This window comes from Ceratotherium simum, chromosome 37 (assembly GCF_057802395.1).
Source record: "Ceratotherium simum simum isolate JZ-2026a chromosome 37, ASM5780239v1, whole genome shotgun sequence".
In the NCBI taxonomy this organism is placed as follows: domain Eukaryota; kingdom Metazoa; phylum Chordata; class Mammalia; order Perissodactyla; family Rhinocerotidae; genus Ceratotherium; species Ceratotherium simum.
The window spans coordinates 25,155,653-25,178,951 of NC_141936.1; the positions used below are offsets into that span (position 1 = coordinate 25,155,653).

A 23,299-nucleotide genomic window follows, 5' to 3' on the forward strand; every position below is an offset into this window, starting at 1 on the left:
TTTTCTTTTTTTAAATCCACGAGCAAGTAGAACATTCAAAAATATTTAACAACAGAAGACCCAAACGCCCATCAGAGCAGCAAACTGGAAAGAACAGGGGCCACACAGGAAGTTGGAAAAACCCACTGGACCTCTTCCTGAAAATCCTTCAGACTACACCCTGGAAACCCCCTAAAATGAGCTGGGAACGCCCTTTAGGGGTTCCAGTTTCTGCAACAAAGCAGGATGCTCTTGCCATTGTAATGTGTGTGTGTGTGTGTGTGTGTCTATGTAGACAGATATAAATATCTATATCTGCAGATAAAAAAATACATGTATACATATACCTGTATGAGTGTTTACTAGTGTATGTATAATGTACAAATATATATTTTACAGTATAATTAGTACATTATATTCACATATAAAATAATATGCCTATGAAGCCAACTAAATATACACACTTTTAATATACATATATTATATAATATAGTATAAATTTAGATAAAATAATCACATACTTTTGGGAGCTATTGTTTATATAAGCATATATTTCCAATTAAGTTTTATATTCTTCATAAAGGAGCTTATTTCTAAAATAGAAACTGTTGTTCGCGAAATTAAAATGAGACAATGTAAGCTAAGCATGCAATGCAGTTCCTGGAACATAGTGCAAACTATTAAAATGCTAGTTACTTCCCTCTTATCTATGCTCAGTAACAGTCCACAGGACAGCCCTGTGTTATCAAATAACCTAATTTTAGAAAAATAAAACATAATGTACCACTTGCAGATTCTTGTGCCATTTTCCTCTGTGTCAATACAACCACAAAATACGTTACCTGAACTTATGTTTCATAATATAATGTCTGTAAGAATTTTAATTCCCACTCGAATTATGTCCTCCAAATTATTTTAATAATTTAAAATAGAGATGAGCACTATAAGAAATCCAAGAAATCAAATTTTAAGTGGAAGAATGATATCATGTCTGATTTATCAATGCCACCTTCTAAAACAAATCAAACACTGAAAATCAGAAGTAAAATACTACTGTCAACTTTCTTTAAATAATAAGAAATTTTACTCTAGTTATATCATGTCTCTTTACTAATACCTAACCACTTAAAAATTGAATAACAATGAATTGTAAAGTTTGATCTTTGTTAAAAAGAAAAAAAAAGTAAATAGGAGGTAAAGATCTTTGATTTAAATGATGAATTATATTTATTTATATTATATATTATGTTATATCAGATATATTTATTCATCTGAAAACACAATACGTGAAAAAGTTTCCAAGTTATGCATAATATGGTTCCATTTTTGCACAACCAAAATAGGCAAATGCATATGTAACCATGCATTAACAATTGTGTATTTTTAACACTGTATTGCCGACTAAATGAAAAACTAGTCACTTATATGATAATAATGACTAACTCAGAGTAGTAGAATTATACATGATTTTTGGTTTCTTCATTATGATTTTCTATATTTTCTGAATGTTTTGCAATGAGAATGTACTATTTTCTATTAAAAAACTTAAAGCTATTTAAGTTACAAAGAGATACTCTGTTATGATTTACCAAAATTAATTTATACCTATATCAGCAGGAATATACTTTTTCATATAGCAAGTTATACTCATTCGATATTTGTATATGACTATGTGACACTGAGAACTCTATAGTTCAAAAAGTAGAAAAACGTCTATTTCTCTGTGTAACATATATTGCACAACAGTAATTTCCTAGATACATGATACCATCTTCTCTATATGAGATACAAAATATGTGATTATGTGCAAGCAAAATTCACTAAGCAGTTATCAGAAGTCCCCAACATTGATGACAGCCCAGACCCCAAATCAGAAATACTCGGGACATGATATTCACAGGCCCTACGTGACCTACTGATCCATGAATTTTGGTACAGTGGAATACGAAAGGAGGATTATCATCTAGGGAGTTCAGAAATGCTTGGGGATATCTTTTCCTTCCCTTAATAGTCACAGCACTATATTAACATCTTTCTCCTGGAACTCATCATCCCGTATCATCCAGGTAAATCACTGAGGTACATCAATGTGTCGCCTTCCCTAAAACACCAAGCGCCTTGAAGACAGGTATAATATTACCTCTAATTCCTTTTAGTATCTTCTCAAAACAGAGCTTTCCAATTGGTTTGCCACAAATGGCTATGCCCAAAATATTGCTTCTCTTTAGTCCCCAGGGCAACCAGGAGAGGCCTAGGGCTGCCAGAGCCCAAGGTCTCGGCCTTCTCCATCAGTGAAAAGCCTTGTCTATTTACTTCAGTAGGTCATACAAATATTTTATCTGAGTGCTGTGGTGTGAAAAAAAAAAGTCAAGTAATACTGCCTAAAACATCAAGTGTTGTGGTATGCTGGGCTCACAAAATCAAGAGTAGGATCACATACCCTGGGAGAGTGTTTACAGTTAAAGCTCTTTTGGTTTTCCAGTAACCAATTTGGTCTATGACCTACTTTTGGCCCTAAAAGCAAGTTTATAGCTCCTGGGACTATACCTCTGAGCCGCATCACACAAACATCTGGCCCTTAATGCCTTCTGAGAGTCTGTGTAAACAGCAGTCCATGGCTCACAATTTGTGTGTGTGTGACAGAATTAGGCTATAGTTGAAGTCTCCTCCTCTACCACAGACTAAGACTTCGGAAATATAATCTATCAGACTCCTGAGAGGATATAAAGTCTCTCCCACCAGCAACCCCCCTCGCCCCCGCCAGTCAAGCAAGGGCTTCTGCTACTGATATTTTTTGGCAACTTCAGGCCAGTAAACTCACTATGCACGATGTCCTACTCATCCAGGTGACCACTCAAGATGTGTGCCCCTTCTGACCTTCTACTCTCTCCCATCATCTCATCTTCACACCATTTCATGTTGTTCCTATTTTATGGTTAACAAACTCCCCTATGTCTTCAGAGTGTTCATGAAGCACTGCCTTCAGTTTCCCACCTTAATTAAAACCTGGTTCTCTCGCCATAGCAGTGGAGGCCCTTCATTTCCACATACCACATAGATCCTGAGGTGAGTTTCTCTCTTATCCTTAACTTCAGTCCCATGTATACAATAGTGAACTAGACAGCTTTACACAGATGCCCCACAGACACCCAAAGTTCATCATGTCACAAACCAACTAATAGTCTTTCCTCCAAATCTTCCCCTCATCCTGTGTCTTCTATCCCATTGAATGAGAACACTATCAATCCTGCTTCTCAAGGTAAAAACATGTGGAGTTTCCTCTCTTGCTCTCACACACTACATAAAACCACCGACACCCACCAGTTTGCCTCCAAAGTACTAAATCTGTCAACTCCTCTCCATCCCTACGCTGTTAAAATTTTTTAGCCAAACTGTCCCCATCTCTCACTTAGATTTCTGCATTTATCCCTCATCTGACATTATTGCTTCCAATTTTGCTTCACTTCAACTCATTTTTCGTGGGCTAAAAAGTGACCTTTTAGGGACAAAGTTTCTGAGGACAGCCTCTTCTTCAGTGGAAGCCTGAGGGGTTATCTTAGAATAAAGACCTAACTCTTCAGCATGGCTGCAAAAGACCTCCACAGCCAGGCCTAGGTCAACGAGGGACATTGCATGCTCCTTACATGCTTTCCTGGCCACAGCGAAAAGCCTTGGGCAGACCTCTAGGACTCTGCACATACTGCCAGAGCCTCTCCTCCTCGTTACCTAGCTTGTTCCTACGTACCCCTACAGGCTTCAACTTAGAGGTCACTTAATGCAGAAAGCCTTTAGTGATCCCCCAGATTTAGCTCAATCACATGCTTCTCTGTGCTCCTTTCACACAGTACAATTCTCTCATCAACTGCTAGATTTTAAGGCTTAGAATCTATGCCAAATATGGGCAGAAACTGTGTTTGATTTATTCACTGTTACGCCAAAGTCAACCAGCACATGATATGTCTTCAAGAAAACTTCGGAGGGTGAAAGGGATGATTAGGCACATGTGTGTGGTGAAGGATTGTAATTAGTCTTTGGGTGGTAAACAAGATGTAATCTATACAGAAATCAAAATATAATGATATATACTTGAAGTTTATATAATGTTATAAACCAATATTACCACATAAAAAAAAAAAAAAGAAAGAAAACTTAGTTTTCTGGAAAATCCCAAAATATGTGGAGATTAAACAACATACTTCTAAATAACACATGAGTCAAAGAGGAAATCTCAAGAGAATTTAAAAAATATTTTTAACTAAACAAAAATGAAAACACAATTTATCAAAATTTTTAGAATGTAGTGAAAGCAGTGCTTAGGGGGAAATTTATAGCATTGAATACATATATTAAAAAGAAGAAAGATCTAAAATGAATCATCAAAGTTTCTACTTTAGGAAACTAGAAAAAGAAGAGCAAATTAAATCCAATGTAAGCTGAAGAAAAGAAATGAGAATTAGAGCAGGGATCAATGAAATTGAAAACAGGAAATCAATAGAGAAAATCAACAAAACCAAAAGCTATTTCTTTAAAAAGATAAGTAAAATTGATAAGTCTCTGGCCAAGCTACTAAGATAAAAAGAGAGATAACACAAACTACTAATATCAGAAATGAAATAAGGACATCATTACAGATCACATGAACATTAAAAGAATAATAAAAATAATATGAATAACTCTATGCCCACAAAATGGGAAACATTGATGAAATGAAACAATTCCTTTGAAAGACATAATCTGCAAAAACTCACACCAAAGGAAAGAGACAATCTGAATAGGCCTATAACTATTTAAGAAATTGAATCAATAATCTTCCCAAACAGAAAGCACCAGGCCCAGATGGGTTCACTGGTGAATTCTATCCAACACTTAAGGAAGAAATTTTACCAGTTTTCTACAATCTCTTTCAGAGGATAGAAGCAGAGGGAATACTTCCTAAATTATTCTATGAGGCCAGAATTACTCTTAATACTAAAACCAGGAAAGACATTACAAGAAAAGAAAACTACAGACCAATATCTTTGATGAACATAGATTAAAAAAACCCTCAACATAATATTAGCAAATCAAATACAATAATGTATAAAAAGAATTATATACCATGACCAAGTGGGATTTATTCTAGGTACGCAAGGCTGGTTCAACATTCAAAAATCAATTAATGTAATCCAGCACATCAAGAAGCTAAAGAAAAAAAATCTCATGATCACACAAAAATAAATGCAGAGAAAGCAATTGAAAAACTGCAACACCCATTCACGACAAAAACTCTCAATAAACAGGAATAGAGGGGGACTTCTTCAACCTGATAAAGAATATCTATAAACAAACCTACAGTTAACATCATAGTTAATGGTGAGGAACTTGAAGATTTCCCACTAAAATCAGGAACAAGGCAAGGATGCTCTGTCTCACTACTCCTTTTCAACATCATACTGGAAGTTGTTGCTAATGCAATTAGACAAGAAAAAGAAATAAAGAGTATACATATTGGGAAGGAAGAAATAAAACTGTCTATGTTCACAGATGACATTGTCTATGTAGAAAATCTGTAAGAAAGGACAAAGAAAAAAACTTTCAGAACTAAGTGATTATAGCAAAATTGCAGGATATGAGATTAATATACAAAAGTCAATCACTTTCTTATATAGCAGCAATGAAAAAGTGGAATTGGAAATTAAAAACACTACACTATTTACATTAGCACCCCCAAAAATGAAATACTTGGGTATAAATCTAATGAAGTATGGACAAAAGCTATATGAGAAAAACTACAAAACCTTGATGAACAAAATCAAAGAACTAAATAAAAGGAGAGATATTCCATGTTCATGGTAGGGTTACTAAATATGTCAAGATGTTAGTTCTTCCCAATTTGACCTATAGATTTTATGTAATGCCAATCAAAATCCAGGGAAGGTAATTTGTAGTTACTGAAAAACTGATTCTAAAACTTACATGGAGATGCAAAAGACCCAGAATAGCCAACACAACACTGAAGAAGAAGAACAAAGTTAGAGGACTGACACTACCCAACTTCAAATCTTACTATAAAGCTACAGTAATCAATATAGTGTAGTATTCACAAAAGAATAGGCAGATAGATCAATGGAACAAAATAAAGAGCCTAGAAATAGACCCACATAAAACCAGTGAACTGATCTTTGACAAAGGAGCAAAGGTAATACCATGGATCAAAGATAGTCTTTTCAACAAACGTTCTGGAACAACTGAACATCCACATGCAAAAACAATGAATCTAGATACACAAATTACACCCTTCACAAAAGTTAATTTGAAATGGATCATAGACCTAAATGCAAAATGCAAAACTATAAAACTCCTAAAAGAGAAAACCCAGATGATCTTGAATATGGCGATGCCTTTTTAGATACAACACCAAAGGCATGATTCATGAAAGAAATAATTTGATAAGTTGGATTTTATTAAAATTTAAAAATTCTGCTCTGCAAAAGACAGTGTGAAGAGAATGAGAAAACAAGTCACAGACTGGGGGAAAATATTTGCAAAACACACATATGATAAAGATTGTTCTCCAAAATATACAAAGAACTCTTAAAACTCAACAATAAGAAACCAAACAACCCAATTAAATAATGAACCAAAGACATTAAACCCCTCACAAAAGATAAACAGCAAATAAGCATATGAAAAGATGCTCCACATCATATGTCATCAGGGAAATGCAAATTAAAACAACAATGAGATATTACTACACACCAATTAGAATGGCCAAAACCTGGAACGCTGACAACAACAAATGATGGTGAGGATGTGGAGCAGCAGGAACTCGCACTCTGTGCTGGTGGGAACGCAATATGGTACAGCTGTTTGGAAGATATTTTGGCAGTTTCTTACAAAACTGAATATACTCTTACCATACAATCCAGAAATTATGCTCCTTGGTATTTACCCAAAGACACTGAAAACTTTTGCCCACGCAAAAACCTGCACATGAATGTTTACAACAGCTTTATTTGTAATTGCCGAAACTTGGAAGTAACCAAGATATCCACCAGTAGATGAATATGGATAAACTGTGGTACATCCAGACAACAGAATATTATTCAGCACTAAAAGGAAATGAGCTATCATGTCATGAAAAGACATGGAGGAAACTTAAATGCATTACTAAGTCAAAAAAGCTAATCTGACAAGGCTACATACTGTATAATTGCAACTAGATGACACTCTGGAAAAGGTAAAACTATAGAGACAGTAAAAGGATCAGTGGTTGTCAGGGGTTGGGGGTAGGGAGGGATGAATGGGTGGAGCATAGAGGATTGTTAGGGCAGTGAAAATACTCTGTATGATACATATCATTATATGATTGTCCGACCTATATAATATACAACACCAAGAGTGAACCTTAATGTAAACCATAGACTTTGATGACTATGATGTGTCAATGTAGGTTCATGGATTGTGACAGATGTACCACTCTGATGAGGGATAATAGGGGAGGCTATGCATGTGTGGCGGCAGAAGCATATGGGAATTCTGTGTACCTTACCCTCAATTGTGCTGTCAACCTAAAAGTGCTCTAAAAAAAAGTCTTAAAAACATATTTATTATTTAAAAATGGTCTTAACCTTCTCCCTCTGACTTGTTTCACTTTGCATAATACCCTCAATGTCCATCCATGTTGTCACAAATGGCTGGATTTCATCATTTCTTATGGCTGAGTAGTATTCCACTGTGTATATATACCACATCTTAATTACCATATGATTTCCCTCATTAAGTGGTAGATAATAACAACAAACAAACAAACACATAGAGACAGAGATTGGATTGGTGGTTACCAGAGGGGAAGGGGGGAGGGAGAAGGGCGAAAGGGATAATTCGGCACATGTGTGTGGTGATGGGTTGTAATTAGTATTTGGGTGGTGAACATGATGTAATCTATGCAGAAATAGAAGTATAATGATGTACACCTGAAATTTATACAATGTTATAAACCAATGTTACTGCAATAAACAAAAAATTTTAAAAATAAATAAATAAATAAATAAATAAATAAATAAATAAATAAATACTGTCTTAGAGCCATTAAATAAATTCCAAATTTTCTTAGTATTTTTTAGGCTTTTTTCTATCTTATGAGTAGATGTTACCTGAGTACTAAATTTGGTGTTTTACTTATCTAGTACACTAGTAAGATAATTTATTATTTAAAATATTAAGATAAATTATTAATTAAATTAAGAGATAATTTATTGGTTATCCTCCCATTAATATTTTTAACTATGAGAAAAATTAATCATTTAAAATAAAAGAGGAAAAGACACAAAACAAAAATATTTGATTTTACAAAGACAGAGGCTCCTAAGAGATAGGGGTCGAAGCCTATAAACACTCTTTAGTTCAAGTCAGAAACTGTCACCAGATTCTTGGTGTACTTTTTACTATATCACAAAATACACATCACACACTGTCCCAAGAATGGAGCAGTTTCATCAGCTACTTATATAGAAATAGTCCATTAAGAATAAAGAAATTAGAGCTTGAAGTTCTCATCTATCATTTAGAAGGATCTAGGTCAGTTTATCAGGGGTTATTACTTATTTGATGTTAAACTTAAATCAAACTCTGGCTTCCTATTGAAGGCACAGTGCTTAAATTTTCACACTAGGAGTATATAACAACTCTGGGAATTTATCAGTTTTGTAACACAAAGTCATTTTTGTGTCAAATTAACCACGTGACAGTTATAACGTGGAGAAACAGAAATGTCCCTAAATACTTTGTTTTATATTAATTTTTCTATTTTAAAATGAGAATTTGAAAACCCCCAAATTCATAATCTAAGAATACCATAAAATGAAATTCATAATCAAGATATAATTTAAACTAAAACAAACACATTTTAATTCATAAATAACTGAGATTTATAAACATTCTACAGTGAAAAACGCCAAATTAATTCAAAGACTAATCTTAAAATTATGAAGAAATTTTCATACAACCTACTTAGATAAACTGGATTCAAAATAAACTACAAGTTACTTCCAGGTAATTAATTCTAAAAGAAAGCTATTTATTGCTCTTGTGATAATCTTATTTTTTATATCATATTTTTTTGAACTTCAAAGTTGTAAGAGTATCTGTATATATTATAAAAACAATCAATATGTGTAATACCTAAGGGAACAATTAAGCAAAAATTATCACCTTTGCTCAAAGATATAGTAAGGTAGAGAAACTGTGAAATCTAAATGATGGAATGCTGTCTGCAACATACTGTAATTTTAATGATTAGCTAGGTTAGAGTCAATTACAGAAAAATCTCATTTTAGGACACTAAAATCCCACGACAAGGCACCCTCAGTAACTGATTTGGAACCTTACAGTTCTACTATATTGTGAGCTTGTACTTGTCAAACCAACATCATTTTTGTTTGAGTGTCCTAACGTGGCCCCAGAGAGTATAGAAACTGTTGAAGAACTTTGGAAAGGAAGAAGCTGAGAGATAAAGCTGGAATGATATAGATGCACACACAATAGTACGTATATTTACATATTTGAAGAGCTTCAGTAAAAAGCAGTAGTAGGCATTCTGTGTATCTTAAAGAGAAGCACGAGAGGCAGGGAGGGGGGAGCAGACTGTAGAATAAAGCAGACGCCTGACATGCTACCCTAAATTGGACACGGTTGCTTCATGAACGGTGAATGCCCTGCCCTTAGAAATGACCACAATGAAAGGATGCTTTGGTTGAGTGATAAACAGAGACTGGTTCTCTCTCTCTCATATGTGCTAAGAAAATACTTTGCATATACTCATAATTATCTCTTGATGTGTTAACAAAACCCCATAAAACTTACTAGCTCAGAACACCCAGGTATTCTTACTGCTCATGTTCTATGAGTTGACTGGGCTCAGGTGGGTGGTTCCCATGTGGTGTGTCTCATGCAGTTACAATCTGTTTGGGGCTGGAGTCCACTGGCACAATGTCCAAGACGGCTTCTTCAATCACATGCCTGGTACCTCAGATAGGATGGCTGAAACAGCTAGCCAAGCCCCTTTCTCTCTTTCTCCACGTGGCCTCGCCATCGGGTGAGCTTCCTCACAGCACAGTGGTCTCAGGGTCATCAAGCTTGTTACAGGATGGCTGATTTCCCCCAGGGAGAGTGTTCAAGACACACTTGCAGAAATTGCAATCCTTTTTATGATCTAGTCTCAGAAGTCATGCATCATCAACTCAACTACCCTCCTTTGGTCACACAGGGTTAACCCAGATCCATTGTAGGAGCGACTACACTAGGGTGTGAAGACTGGGAGACACGGCTCATTGAGGGGTTTATCTTTAGCGAATGTCTACTACATACACCATACATTTAATTTTTCCTAATTTCTACACAAGAAGAAAGTGGTTAAAATGAATTATAAAACATAACATTGTTATGGTTCTTTGAGAAGATATGAATGAAATGGGAAAGCACATTTAGCTATTCCTTTGTATTTTTAGACACAGAGTTAAACATCAAGATTGTGAATATTCAGAGAATAATGATACTGTGATAATAACAGACAAGCTACTTGTATTTCTCCAGACCCAGGGCTTTCAATCAATCTGCCACAACTTTGATTACCCTGTGAAGTGTCCCAGAGAACTGACATCATGGTTATAGGAGGTGACCAAACATCATGATATGGAAAAAAAGTAAAACTGTGGGCTTGTGTTATCACAGCCAAATATAATGATGGTGTATATAGTCAGGTCCATAATGCTGAGAGAGGAGGTGTAAAGGACCACATGTTCCTGTTTTGTTAATTTACCCTACCATCTTTTTAGCTCAGTTTCAACTTAAGAATTCTTTTTTTTTTTTTTTTTTAAATTTTTTGTTTATTGCAGTAACATTGGTTTATAACATTGTAAAAATTTCAGGTGTACATCATTGTACTTCTATTTCTGCATAGATTACATCATGTTCACCACCAAAATACTAATTACAACCCATCACCACACACATGTACCCAATTATCCCTTTCACCCTCCTCCCTCCCCCCTTCCCCTCTGGTAACCACCAATCCAATCTCTGTCCCTATGTGTTTGTTTATTGTTGTTATTATCTACTACTTAATGAAGGAAATCATACGGTATTTGACCTTCTCCCTCTGACTTATTTCACTTTGCATCATGCCCTCAATGTCCATCCATGTTGTCACAAATGGCTGGATTTCATCGTTTCTTATGGCTGAGTAGTATTCCATTGTGTATATATACCACAGCTTTTTTATCCATTCGTCCCTTGATGGGCACTTAGGTTGCTTCCAAGTCTTGGCTATCGTGAATAACGCTGCAATGAACACAGGGGTGCATGTACCTTTGCAAATTGGTGTTTTCAAGTTCTTTGGATAAATACCCAACAGTGGAATAGCTGGATCATATGGTAGTTCTATCGTTGATTTTTGAGGAATCTCCATACTGTTTTCCATAGTGGCTGCACCAGTTTGCACTCCCACCAGCAGTGTATGAGAGTTCCCTTCTCTCCACAACCTCTCCAACACATGTTGTTTCCTGTCTTGTTAATTATAGCCATTCTGACGGGCGTGAGGTGATATCTCATTGTAGTTTTGATTTGCATTTCCCTGATAGTTAGTGATTTTGAACATCTTTTCATGTGTCTGTTGGCCATCTGTATATCTTCTTTGGAGAAATGTCTGTTCAGGTCTTTTGCCCATTTTTTAATTGGGTTGGTAGTTTTTTTGTTGTTGAGATGCATGAGTTCTTTATATATTTTGGAGATTAAGCCCTTATCAGATGTATGGTTTGCAAATATCTTCTCCCAATTGTTAGGTTGTCTTTTCGTTTTGTTGATGGTTTCCTTTGCTGTGCAGAAGCTTTTTAGTTTGATGTAGTCCCATTTGTTTATTTTTTCTATTGTTTCTCTTGCCCGGTCAGATGTGGTGTTTGAAAAGATGTTGCTAAGACTGATGTCGAAGAGCGTACTGCCTATGTTTTCTTCTAGAACTTTCACAGTTTCAGGTCTTACATTCAAGTCTTTAATCCATTTCGAGTTAATTTTTGTGTATGGTGTAAGGTAAGAGTCTACTTTCATTCTTTTGCATATGGCTATCCAGTTTTCCCAACACCATTTGTTGAAGAGACTTTCTTTTCCCCATTGTATGTTCTTGGCTCCTTTGTCAAAGATTAGCTGTCCATAGATGTGTGGGTTTATTTCTGGGCTTTCGATTCTATTCCATTGATCTGTGTGTCTGTTTTTGTGCCAGTACCATGCTGTTTTGGTTACTATAGCTTTGTAGTATATTTTGAAATCAGGGAGTGTGATACCTCCAGCTTTGTTCTTTTTTCTCAGGATTCCTTTAGCTATTCGGGGTCTTTTGTTGTTCCATATAAATTTTAGGATTCTTTGTTCTATTTCTGTGAAAAATGTTGTTGGAACTTTGATAGGGATTGCATTGAATCTATAGATGGCTTTAGGAAGTATGGACATCTTAACTATGTTAATTCTTCCAATCCAAGAGCACGGAATATCTTTCCATTTCTTTGTGTCTTCTTCAATTTCTTTCAGAAATGTTTTATAGTTTTCAGTGTACAGATCTTTCACCTCTTTGGTTAAGTTTATTCCTAGGTATTTTATTCTTTTTGTTGCAATTGTAAATGGGATGGTATTCTTAATTTCTCTTTCTGCTACTTCGTTGTTAGTGTACAGAAATGCAACTGATTTTTGTATGTTGATTTTGTATCCTGCAACTTTACCATATTCGTTTATTACTTCTAAAAGTTTTCTGGTGAATTCTTTAGGGTTTTCTATATATAAAATCATGTCATCTGCAAATAGTGACAGTTTCACTTCTTCCTTTCCAATTTGGATCCCTTTTATTTCTTTCTCTTGCCTGATTGCTCTGGCTAGGACTTCCAATACTATGTTAAATAGGAGTGGTGACACTGGGCATCCTTGTCTGGTTCCTGTTCTTAGAGGGATAGCTTTCAGTTTTTCACCATTGAGGATGATATTAGCTGTGGGTTTCTCATATATGGTCTTTATTATGTTGAGGTACTTTCCTTCTATACCCATTTTATTCAGAGTTGTTATCATAAATGGATGCTGGATCTTGTCAAATGCTTTCTCTGCATCTATTGAGATGATCATGTGATTTTTGTTCTTCATTTTATTAATGTGGTGTATTACGTTGATTGATTTGCGAATGTTAAACCATCCCTGCATCCCTGGAATAAATCCCACTTGATCATGGTGTATAATCTTTTAACGTATTGTTGTATGCGATTTGCTAGTATTTTGTTGAGGATTTTCGCATCGATGTTCATCAGTGATATTGGCCTGTAATTTTCTTTTTTGTGTTGTCCTTGTCTGGTTTTGGTATCAGGGTAATGTCAGCTTCAGAGAATGAGTTAGGAGCTTCCCCCTCCTCAATGTTTTGGAAGAGTTTGAGAAGGATAGGTATTAAGTCTTCTTTGAATGTTTGGTAGAATTCACCAGGGAAGCCGTCTGGTCCTGGACTTTTATTTTTGGGGAGGTTTGTGATTACTGTTTCGATCTCCTTACTGGTGATTGGTCTATTCAAATTCTCTACTTCTTCTTGATCCAGTTTTGGAAGGTTGTATGATTCTAAGAATTTATCCATTTCTTCCAGATTGTCGAATTGGTTGGCATATAGTTTTTCATAGTATTCTCTTATAATGTTTTGTATTTCTGAGGTGTCTGTTGTAAGCTCTCCTCTTTCATTTCTGATTTTACTTATTTGTGCCTTCTCTCTTTTTTCTTGGTGAGTCTAGCTAAAGGTTTGTCTATTTTGTTGATCTTTTCAAAGAACCAGCTCTTGGTTTTATTAATTTTTTCTATTGTTTTTGGTCTCTATTTCATTTATTTCTGCTCTGATTTTTATTATTTCCCTTCTTCTACTGATTTTGGGCTTTGTTTGTTCTTCTTTTTCCAGTTCCTTTAGGTGCATTGTTAGATTGTTTATTTGAGATTTTTCTTGTTTGTTGAGATAGGCCTGTATTGCTATAAACTTCCCTCTTAGAACCGCTTTTGCTGTATCCCATAAATTCTGGCATGTCGTATTTTCATTTTCATTTGTCTCCAGGTATTTTTTGATTTCTTCTTTGATTTCTTCATTAACCCAGTCGTTGTTCAGTAGCATTTTGTTTAATCTCCATGTATTTGTGGCTTTTCTGATTTTCTTCCTATAGTTGATTTCTAGTTTCATACCGTCGTGGTCAGAAAAGATGCTTGGTATTATTTCAATCTTCTTAAATTTATGGAGACTTGTTTTGTGGCCTAATATGTGATCAATCCTGGAGAATGTTCCATGTGCATTTGAAAAGAACGTGTATTCTTCGGTTTTTGGATGGAATGCTCTGTATATATCTACTAGCTCCATCTGTTCTAGTGTGTCGTTTAAGGCCAATGTTTCCTTATTGATCTTCTGTTTGGATGATCTATCCGTTGGTGTAAGTGGAGTGTTAAAGTCCCCTACTATTATTGTGTTACTGTCTATTTCTGTTTTTATGTCTGTTAATAATTGCTTTATATATTTAGGTGCACCTACATTGGGTGCGTAGATATTTACAAGTGTTATATCCTCTTGTTGGATTGTTCCCTTGATCATTATGTAATGCCCTTCTTTGTCTCGTTTTACAGTTTTTGTTTTAAAGTCTATTTTGTCTGATGTGAGTACTGCTACCCCAGCTTTCTTTTCATTGCCATTTGCGTGGAGTATCTTTTTCCATCCCTTCACTTTCAGTTTGTGAGTGTCTTTAGGTCTGAAGTGTGTCTCTTGTATGCAGCATATATATGGGTCTTGTTTTTTTATCCAGTCAGCCACCCTATGCCTTTTAATTGGAGCATTTAGTCCATTGACGTTTAAAGTAGCTATTGATAGGTATGTACTTACTGCCATTTTTTAACTTTTTTTTTTTTTCTCAGTGTTTTAGTAGTCCTTCTCTGTTCCTTACTTCTTCTATACAGAATTGATGGTCACTTTAGTTTGACCTCTGTCTGAAAGCTGTACTCTTTAACTACCCTCCTCCCTCCTTTTATGTTTTTGATATCATATCCAACCTCTTTTTTTTGGCATTTGTATCCATTACGTTCTAATCGTGGAAATAGATAATTTTTCCTATTTGTGGTCTTCTCTTTTCCCCTTAAATCAGTCCCTTTAACATTTCTTGTAGCACTGGTTTCTTGGTGACAAACTCCTTTAATTTTTGCTTATCTGGGAAAATTTTGATCTCTCCTTCCATTTTGAACGATAACCTTGCTGGGTAGGTCACCAAATTTACCAGAAACCTTAATTATGTACTAATTTGCTGCTATAAGCATCTAGTTTTAAAACTAATCTTTTAAAAACAAACTTAAAATACAAGCAAAAATAAATAACTTTGAATAGTATATGTAATTTTCTCTACAGTTATAAGAAAGTTATAAAATTTTATATAGGGTAATTTAAAATTAGGAAACATATAAAACATACCTAAATCTAAATTGTTAACATTAAATATTGAACTTTTTTGTTGTTGTTGTTGTCAAGGAAGATTCACCATGAGCTACCATCTGTTGCCAGTCTTCCTCTATTTTATATGTGGGTCTCCACCACAGCATGGCCGCTGATGCTTGGTGTAGGTCCAAACCTGGGCAGCTGAAGCACAGCATGCTGAACTAAACCACTGGCCACAGGGCTGGCCCCTAAATATTGAACTTTTGATTGAAGTAGTATACAAGACTACATACTCTGAAGGAGTCTTCTACTAAAACTAAGTAAAATATAATTTTATTGCATTATTGCACTCAACAGAAGTGAAAGAAGGCAAAAAAAATAAGGGAAAATAGCTGAACTAACAGAGGAGCTATAGGCAGTAAGCACACGCAAAAGACAGGTTTCCATGATGGCAAACGCTGAGACCAGAACTGCAATCTGGAGGCTGAGCTTTAGGCCATAAGACAGGGAAGCAGAATCTTAGAAATGTTTAAAGAAATAAAAAATGTATATACAGACAAGTGCAAGCAACAAGGAACTATCAATAATTATCAATGACAGTCTTAAAAGAACAAAATGTAGACTGTAAAAGATAAAATTGTTCATATATAAAAACACAAAAGATGGATTAAAAAAAGATACAACATATATAAAGAAAAAATTGGAAGAATGAAGAAATTTCTGAAAATGTAGCATAAGGAGACAAGAATATAAAAAATTTGAATAAGAGGTTAAGAAATATGGAAGATAGAATGAGACAGTATAACCTACATCTACTTGCAGCCCTGGAAGGAATAAATATTTTTAAATGGAGGAAAGGCAATATTTACTGAAATAATGAGTGGGAATTTCGAGAAATGACAAAAAGACATCCTATTCAAATACAGGAAGCATAATATAATCCATGGGATAAATGAAAAAATATTATACCTATTATGGCAAAACTGCAGGACAAAAAAGACAAAGATGAAATCTTAAAAGTAGTAACAAAAATGAAATTAATAAATTTGTAGATAAATCTAAACAAGCAATGCTTTTATAAAGTAAATTACTCTATAAAATAACAATAATGTCTATTTTGTTATGTTAAAAAAAACAGAATTAAATAACAGACAAAAACATATATGTAAATTGGGAGTATTTTGTTCAGAGTTAAAAGTTCTGAAGATCTTTGTATTACTCAACTAATTGATTTAGACTGTATTACATGTGCATGCTAAATTTTTAAAGGTAAACACTAAAAGAAGGAAAATATGTGAGGAAAAAAATCAATGTATTTTAAATAAAGGAAAGATAAATCAAAGCATAAAAAGACAAGATAAATATAAAGCAAAACATAAGATGGTAGAAACAAGTCCAAATATATCAATAATCACAATAAGTGTAAAATACTTAAATAAATGTAAATGGACAAAATCACCAGATAAATAAAAGAGGTCACCATCTAAATGCTATTTACTAGGGACAACAGCTAAAAATATCACAGAAATGTTGAAAATAAAGGTATGAAAAGATGTACTAATGCAAATACTAATCAAAGAAAAATGAAGTAGCTACATAGCAGCAGAGAAAACAGCCCACAAGACAAAGCACTACTAGAAACAGAAGAGTTTGAGGTAAAGAAAAAATGTGTAGAATAAAAATGAATGAAAGGAACAGCCTTTGAAAGGGGATTTCTTTATATTTCACTTTCAAAATAAAGACTAGAACAAACACTTGTTTGTAATCTTTGACAACAATGCCAATTCTTGAGTTTTATCCTAAGGAAATAATCAGCGATATGAACAGATCTTTTATGTACAAGGATTGACGTCATGGGATAATTTGAAACAGCAAAATAATGGAAATAACCAAAATGAGTAGATATAGGAAGATAAAATACATTATGAGATATACAAATAATCAAGCATTATAAGGACATCAAATCTAGTGTTTCTGAAGAATATATATCATGATAAATGTTTATGATATGTTAAGTGAAAAATAAATGTACAAAACTGCATATAAAAATGTGTAAAAATATGCCTTTTTACTTGAAAAACTATATATAAAATGCCATACCAATGTTATTTACTTAAATATATAATCTATATATGTGTATAAACATATGCATAAAAATATTGCTGGAAATAAAAAGATAGTATTGGTTATAAAAGTTTATTTAAAATCTAAAAAATTTAAAAGTTAAAAAGATTATTACAAAATGGTGCTTCAATTCATCCAGTTGATATAACAATTCTTAACTTATAAGCATCTAATAAAATAGCTTAAAAATGTGTGAAGCAAAATTGATGAATTTGTAAGGAAAAGATTGAAAAATCCATCAACTTACTCAAGATGACCAAAATATAATACAGATAGAGAAGATGTGAATTATACAAAAATCAAACTGTATTGAATATATATAGAAGTCTGAATCCCCAAATTAGAAAATACACAGTCTTCTCAAGTACACAAATTTACAAAAATAGACCATATACTAGTTGATAAAGCACTTGTACTAATAGAATAAAAGGTAAGCTGCAAAGAGACCTCAAAAAGGATGGGTTGAAACAAATATAAAATCTTCTCACAAGTACGTCTCCCAAGGTGAGTGACCAAAGTTGATGCACAGTTAAGCATGATGGATCAGGATGGCTTCTCTTTTTTGTTCATCCATTTAGGACACTGTCCTGGTCTGCATGGTCAAAGATGGGTTACAGACATATCCTTCTTCCATACAAACTGAAGGGAAGTGAGTATAAAGCAGTTCAAGGCCAATGCTCCATCAAGAACCAGACCGTGGAAGAGGCACTGTATCAGTTAGAGTCATACAATAAGCAATCACAGTATCTCTGTAGTTATATCTCTGTAGTATACAACAAGAAGCATTTATCTGACTCAAGCATTGTCGACAGCTGGAGGTGAGTCGATTTGGACTGGGCCCCGCATGGCAGCACTGATTCTCACATCTTTCATCGGACCAGAGGTTAGCTGAGACGTATTCTTCTCAGGCCCATGGCAGAGGTGCAAGCGAGCAAACCCAAAGGTGCAAGCACATCTCAATCCTCTGTTGTGTCAGATTTCTTAAGTTCTCACTGGCCAAGACAAGCACACGACAAAGCTCTCCATCAATGATCAAGGAGCTGGTATAATTCCGACAGAGCCACACCAAGTAAGTGCATATTCTGCTGGCAAAATTTAGTGTCATGGTCACACCTAGGTGTAAAGCAGGCTGAGAAATATAGTGTCTAACTATACATCTAGCTATATCATAAAAAATATAGAATAAATACATTTTGGTGAAAAACTAGCAATCTCTGCTATAGCAACTCCCAACATTTTTCAAGAACTGCTTTCAAACAGACATGTGTTCTGACCATGGTTTATTTCAACTAGAAATATATAATAACCAAAAAAAGAAAAAAAAAGATAACCTAAAACCAATGGATATTTATCATTGAAAATATCCTCTAAATAAACCATGGGACAAAGAAGAAATCATAATGGAAATCTTAAAATACTTAAAAACTGAACAAAAGTTAAAATGCTATATGGAAGCACCTGCAGGATGCAGTTAAAACATATTTAACTTCATATACTACTTCGGAATTTTATAATACAAAATACTTAGAATAGTAGCAAGGCCAAAAATTAATGAGCTATGTATCCAACAAAAGAAGTGGAAAAAGAAGCAAAGAATAAGCCCAAAGTGTGTTAACAGAAGGAGATCATAACAGTGAAAGCACAAAGTAATGAAAGAAAAAATGACATATAATAGAGGATCATAAAATTCAAAAGTTGGATCTTCAAAAATATCAATAAAATTCACATATCTCCAGGAAGACAGATAAGAGATGGGGGAAAGGGGTGTGAGGAGGGAACTCTAAGAAGGGAGGGAGAGAAATAGATATCACAAATAAAAAGAGAATATAATTTTGGATCCATTAGAGATTTAAAAGAAAAAAATATGACAAATACTTTCATGTTGGTAAATTTGAAACTTAGACAAAATGGTTATATTCATGTAGATATATTACTTTATGACTTACCAAAATTGATTCGAGAAGAAATAATCTCTATAGTTCTATTATATGAAAAAAATCTGAATCCGTACTATAAAATCTTCCTATAAATACACAACAACTCCTATTAATTTTAAATAAGACTTCTACCATACATTTAAAGAACAGGTCTTCCATAACATAAAAACTCTTCCAAAGAAGACACAAAGGGGGACTATTCCTCAACTCATTCAATGACACCAAAATTATAAAAAGACAGTGACTAAAAAGAGAAATTAAAGGCTAATTTTATTCATAAAATAGAAGTATCATAAGAAAAAACAGTGAACTGGATCCAGTGTTATACAAACGAGACAACACATGATGAATAAGTTAGTTTTAGCCCAAGAATAGAAAAGCATGTTTACATTAGAAAATCCATTAAGTCATTTGCCAAATTAAAATATTAACAGAGAAAATCATCTCAGAAACAGAAAATTCAATATTCATTGTTCATAGATGATATTATTGACAAGAAAAATCCAAAAAGAACTACTAACTATTGAAATAGAGAGTTTAGCAAGGTCACTGTATTTAAGATCAACGTAGAGCAACTAATTTCATATCTATATAACAGTAACTAACAGATCACATATCTTTTTCATCTATGCATTCACTTATATACAAATATTTATGGCATACTTACTATTTGCCAGTCATGTTTCTGGCACTGAGACGACAGCAATGAATAAAACAGATAAATATCCCTGCCCTCGTGGAGCTTACATTCTAGTGGGGAAGAGACACAACAAACAAGTTAATTAGTTCAACACAGCCGTGCAGGAGAAAGACATGTAAGATGTAAAGAAAGACAACAAAGCAGGCGAGAGGCCCAGGAAGGATCAGGGAACGAGGGGCAGCGTTAAAATTTAGATCAAGCGGCTCTGGAAGGCATCTCTAAAAGGAGACATTTGAGTCAAGCTGTAAAGGAAGCGAGGGGAGGAGACATTAGCATATCTGCGGGAAGACAACTCAGGCAGAGGAAACCTCAAGTGCAAAAGCCTGAAAGCAGGGCCGTGCCTGGAGCGTTCAACAAACATGAAGGAGGCTGACGTGGCTCCAGCTGAGTAAAAGATGGGAGAGTAGCAAGAGATGAGGTCAGAGAGGTGAAAACGGGCCAGGGCCTCAGAGGCTATAATGACTTTCTCTGTAACTCTGAGCAAGTTAGGAAACCACTGCAAAGTTTTCAACAGAGAAATGTTATAGACAGACTTATGTTTCAAGAGGATCACTCTGGATGCTGTGTTCAAATGAGACTGAAGGAAAACAAAAGACACAAGCAGAGAGACCAGTTAGGAGGCTACTGCAATAATCCAAGCAAGAAATGGCGGGAAAAAAAAAATAAACAGAATCAATGGTGATAGTGGTAAGAAAAGATGGAAGTGTGGATATTTCAAAGATAAAACCAAAATAAATTCTTCTCACATCTGATGTGAAATGTGTAAGTGAGAAATGACTCAAAGATAACTCCAGAATTTTCTGGCTAAGTAACAGGAAGGATGGAGTTTCCATTAACTCAGATGGAGAAAATTGCAGGAGATAGAGCTTTAGTGGCGAATCCATACCCAACTGCAGGCATCAAGCATACAGCTGGATATATAAAACTAGAGATCAAGGAGGGATGTCAGCTGAAGATGTAAATTAAGGAGTCATTAACATATAAGTGATTGAAAGTCATGGGACTGGATGAGATCACCTAGGGAGTGAAGACAGCAGAAAGAAGAGGCCCCAGAATTGAGCTCTACAACATCTCAATGTGCAGAAGTTGGGGAGATAAAGAGCAAACAGCAAAAGAAATGAAAAATAGTGGCAGTTATTGGCAATAACAAGGCCTACGAAGTGACCAGACCATGGGTGGCTGAGAAGGATGGAGAACAGGGTCACTACAGGAGAGGCTGTCAAGGAACTAACTAAAAAGTCCAGACTGTTAGAAGGACCATGTATGTGAATATTTAAATAACAAAGAATTGTAGGAGAAATCCATTTTAAGAAAGTGACAATGTCACAGGGATTAATTTTTTAAATTTACCAAAAAATGATCTGAGAAGAAGAATCCATAATACAAAGTTATAGTGAGTGGGATAATTAGATGATATGAGATTCAAGGCAGGGTACACTCACGAAGGAGGGCAGGAGAAGGTGCTGAAAACAGCCATGAGAAGCTAAGGGACATTTATGTCACCTTCAGGTCCAAGGCCATGGCTGAGAGGGAAGTAGAGAGCACAGTTACCCCTAAGAGTGCTGTAGGGCTGGTGTGCTGGACTATCTCAGGAGAGGTGACTGTGGACATCACTCCCAACCTCACATTTAGTGAAGTAATAGGGTAGTTTGAGTGGCTATGGTGTATTTATAGCAGAGAAACTGGAAAACACGACAAAACACTAAAATCAAGGCTTTTTTTTTTCCTAAAGTGTTGATTGTTAAACATTTACCAGACCCCCCCACTGGCTGCAGGAGAAACTATAACTAGGGAAAAGCTAGATTTCCATTCACAGAAGGTGAAGGGAACATTCATAGAAGTTGAAAATATAGAGGATCTTGCTGATCAATGATTTTGAGTTCCAGAGAGTCAGAGAAAAAGTTTCGGAAGCCACGAAAGGGAAAGGAGAGATTGGATCAGAAAAAGTGATACAATGAACGCTGGGAGGATTAGAGTTCTGGAATAAATGATGAACTGGGACTCCTGGGCTCCTTCCGAAGAGTAAAAAGGACACGGATAAAGGGATGGGTGTTGAAGAAAGAGAGGATTTGGGGAGGACAGGCCAGGAACATGTGTTGCTCAGAGGTTCCCATTTGGCTCCTGCTGACAGATGCATGATATCCTGTAGATGGGCGGTCTTATTCTGAGTGCCTGGGCACTCTGTTGTCTCCTGCCAACGGTGTCCTGCAGAGGTGTGGCCTCATTCCAAGTTTGAGAGTTCCCTCTCCACTCCTGCTGATAGAGGAGCGGAGTTGGACAAAGGGCTGATCTTGCACTGAGCTCATAGGCTCCCTCTTGATTTCCGTTGAAGGAGGCCTCAAAGCCAACAAAGGGACAGGTTATTTAACTACTTGTAACTATTATTTATAATAGCAAAAATTATAAGGTACTTAGAATTACATTTAACAAACATGTACAAGATCTATATGGAGAAAAGTATAAAAATGTTATTGAAAGACATTAAAGAAAATCTAAATATACAGGTAGATAATCCATGTTCATTCATGCATTGAAACACTCAATATCATAAAGATGCCAGTTATCTCTACATTGATCTATAAAACTAAAGCTATTCCAATAAAAGTCCCAAGAAAAAAATTTTTTAGCAATTTGGAAAGCTTATTTTAAAATTTATAGCAAATTACAGAATAGCTAAGACACTTCCAAAGATTAAGAATAAGGTTGAGGGAATTGCCCTAAGATATATCCAAACATTAAAAACCATAATAATTAAAAAGTATGGTACTGCCATAGGAGTCAACAAACTCACCAATGGAACAGAAAAGAAAGTCCAAAAGCAAACCCATGTATACACGGAAACTGGTTAAATGATAGAGCTGGTACTGCAGACCATTGGGAAAAAGAAGAATCATATAACAAATTGTGCTGGGACAAGAAATTATCTGAATGAAACCAAGTGAAATTGGATTCTTATTACACTCTACATTAAAAAAAAATTGATTTCAAGGTAATTAAATATTTAAAATTGGAAACCAAAACTTTATGAAGAGACGTCCAGTCTAGACAAGATGGTGTAGACTATGTCTCCTCCTGCTCTTTCTTGCTATGTGCAACTATAAACCCTGTAAATAA

General features: G+C 34.9%; 1 protein-coding gene across 16 annotated transcripts in view; it reads right to left on the reverse strand.

Moving 5' to 3' along the window:
- LOC106801446 (sperm-associated antigen 16 protein-like) overlaps positions 1 to 23,299 on the reverse strand; it is a 162,622-nt gene that overhangs the window by 37,646 nt on the left and 101,677 nt on the right. For 12 of the 16 annotated variants that reach the window (XM_087424864.1, XM_087424863.1, XM_087424859.1 and 9 more), the window contains one exon: positions 20,159 to 22,522. The exons of 1 other annotated variant lie outside the window; for it this stretch is intronic. In XM_087424864.1, coding sequence (XP_087280990.1) covers positions 22,286 to 22,522 — 237 coding nt within the window. In that variant the 3' untranslated portion in view covers positions 20,159 to 22,285. Of the gene's footprint in view, positions 1 to 17,674; positions 18,541 to 19,737; positions 22,523 to 23,299 lie in introns of those variants that run through there. 3 more of the 16 variants (XM_087424855.1, XM_087424858.1, XM_087424857.1) reach the window with 3 other exon arrangements.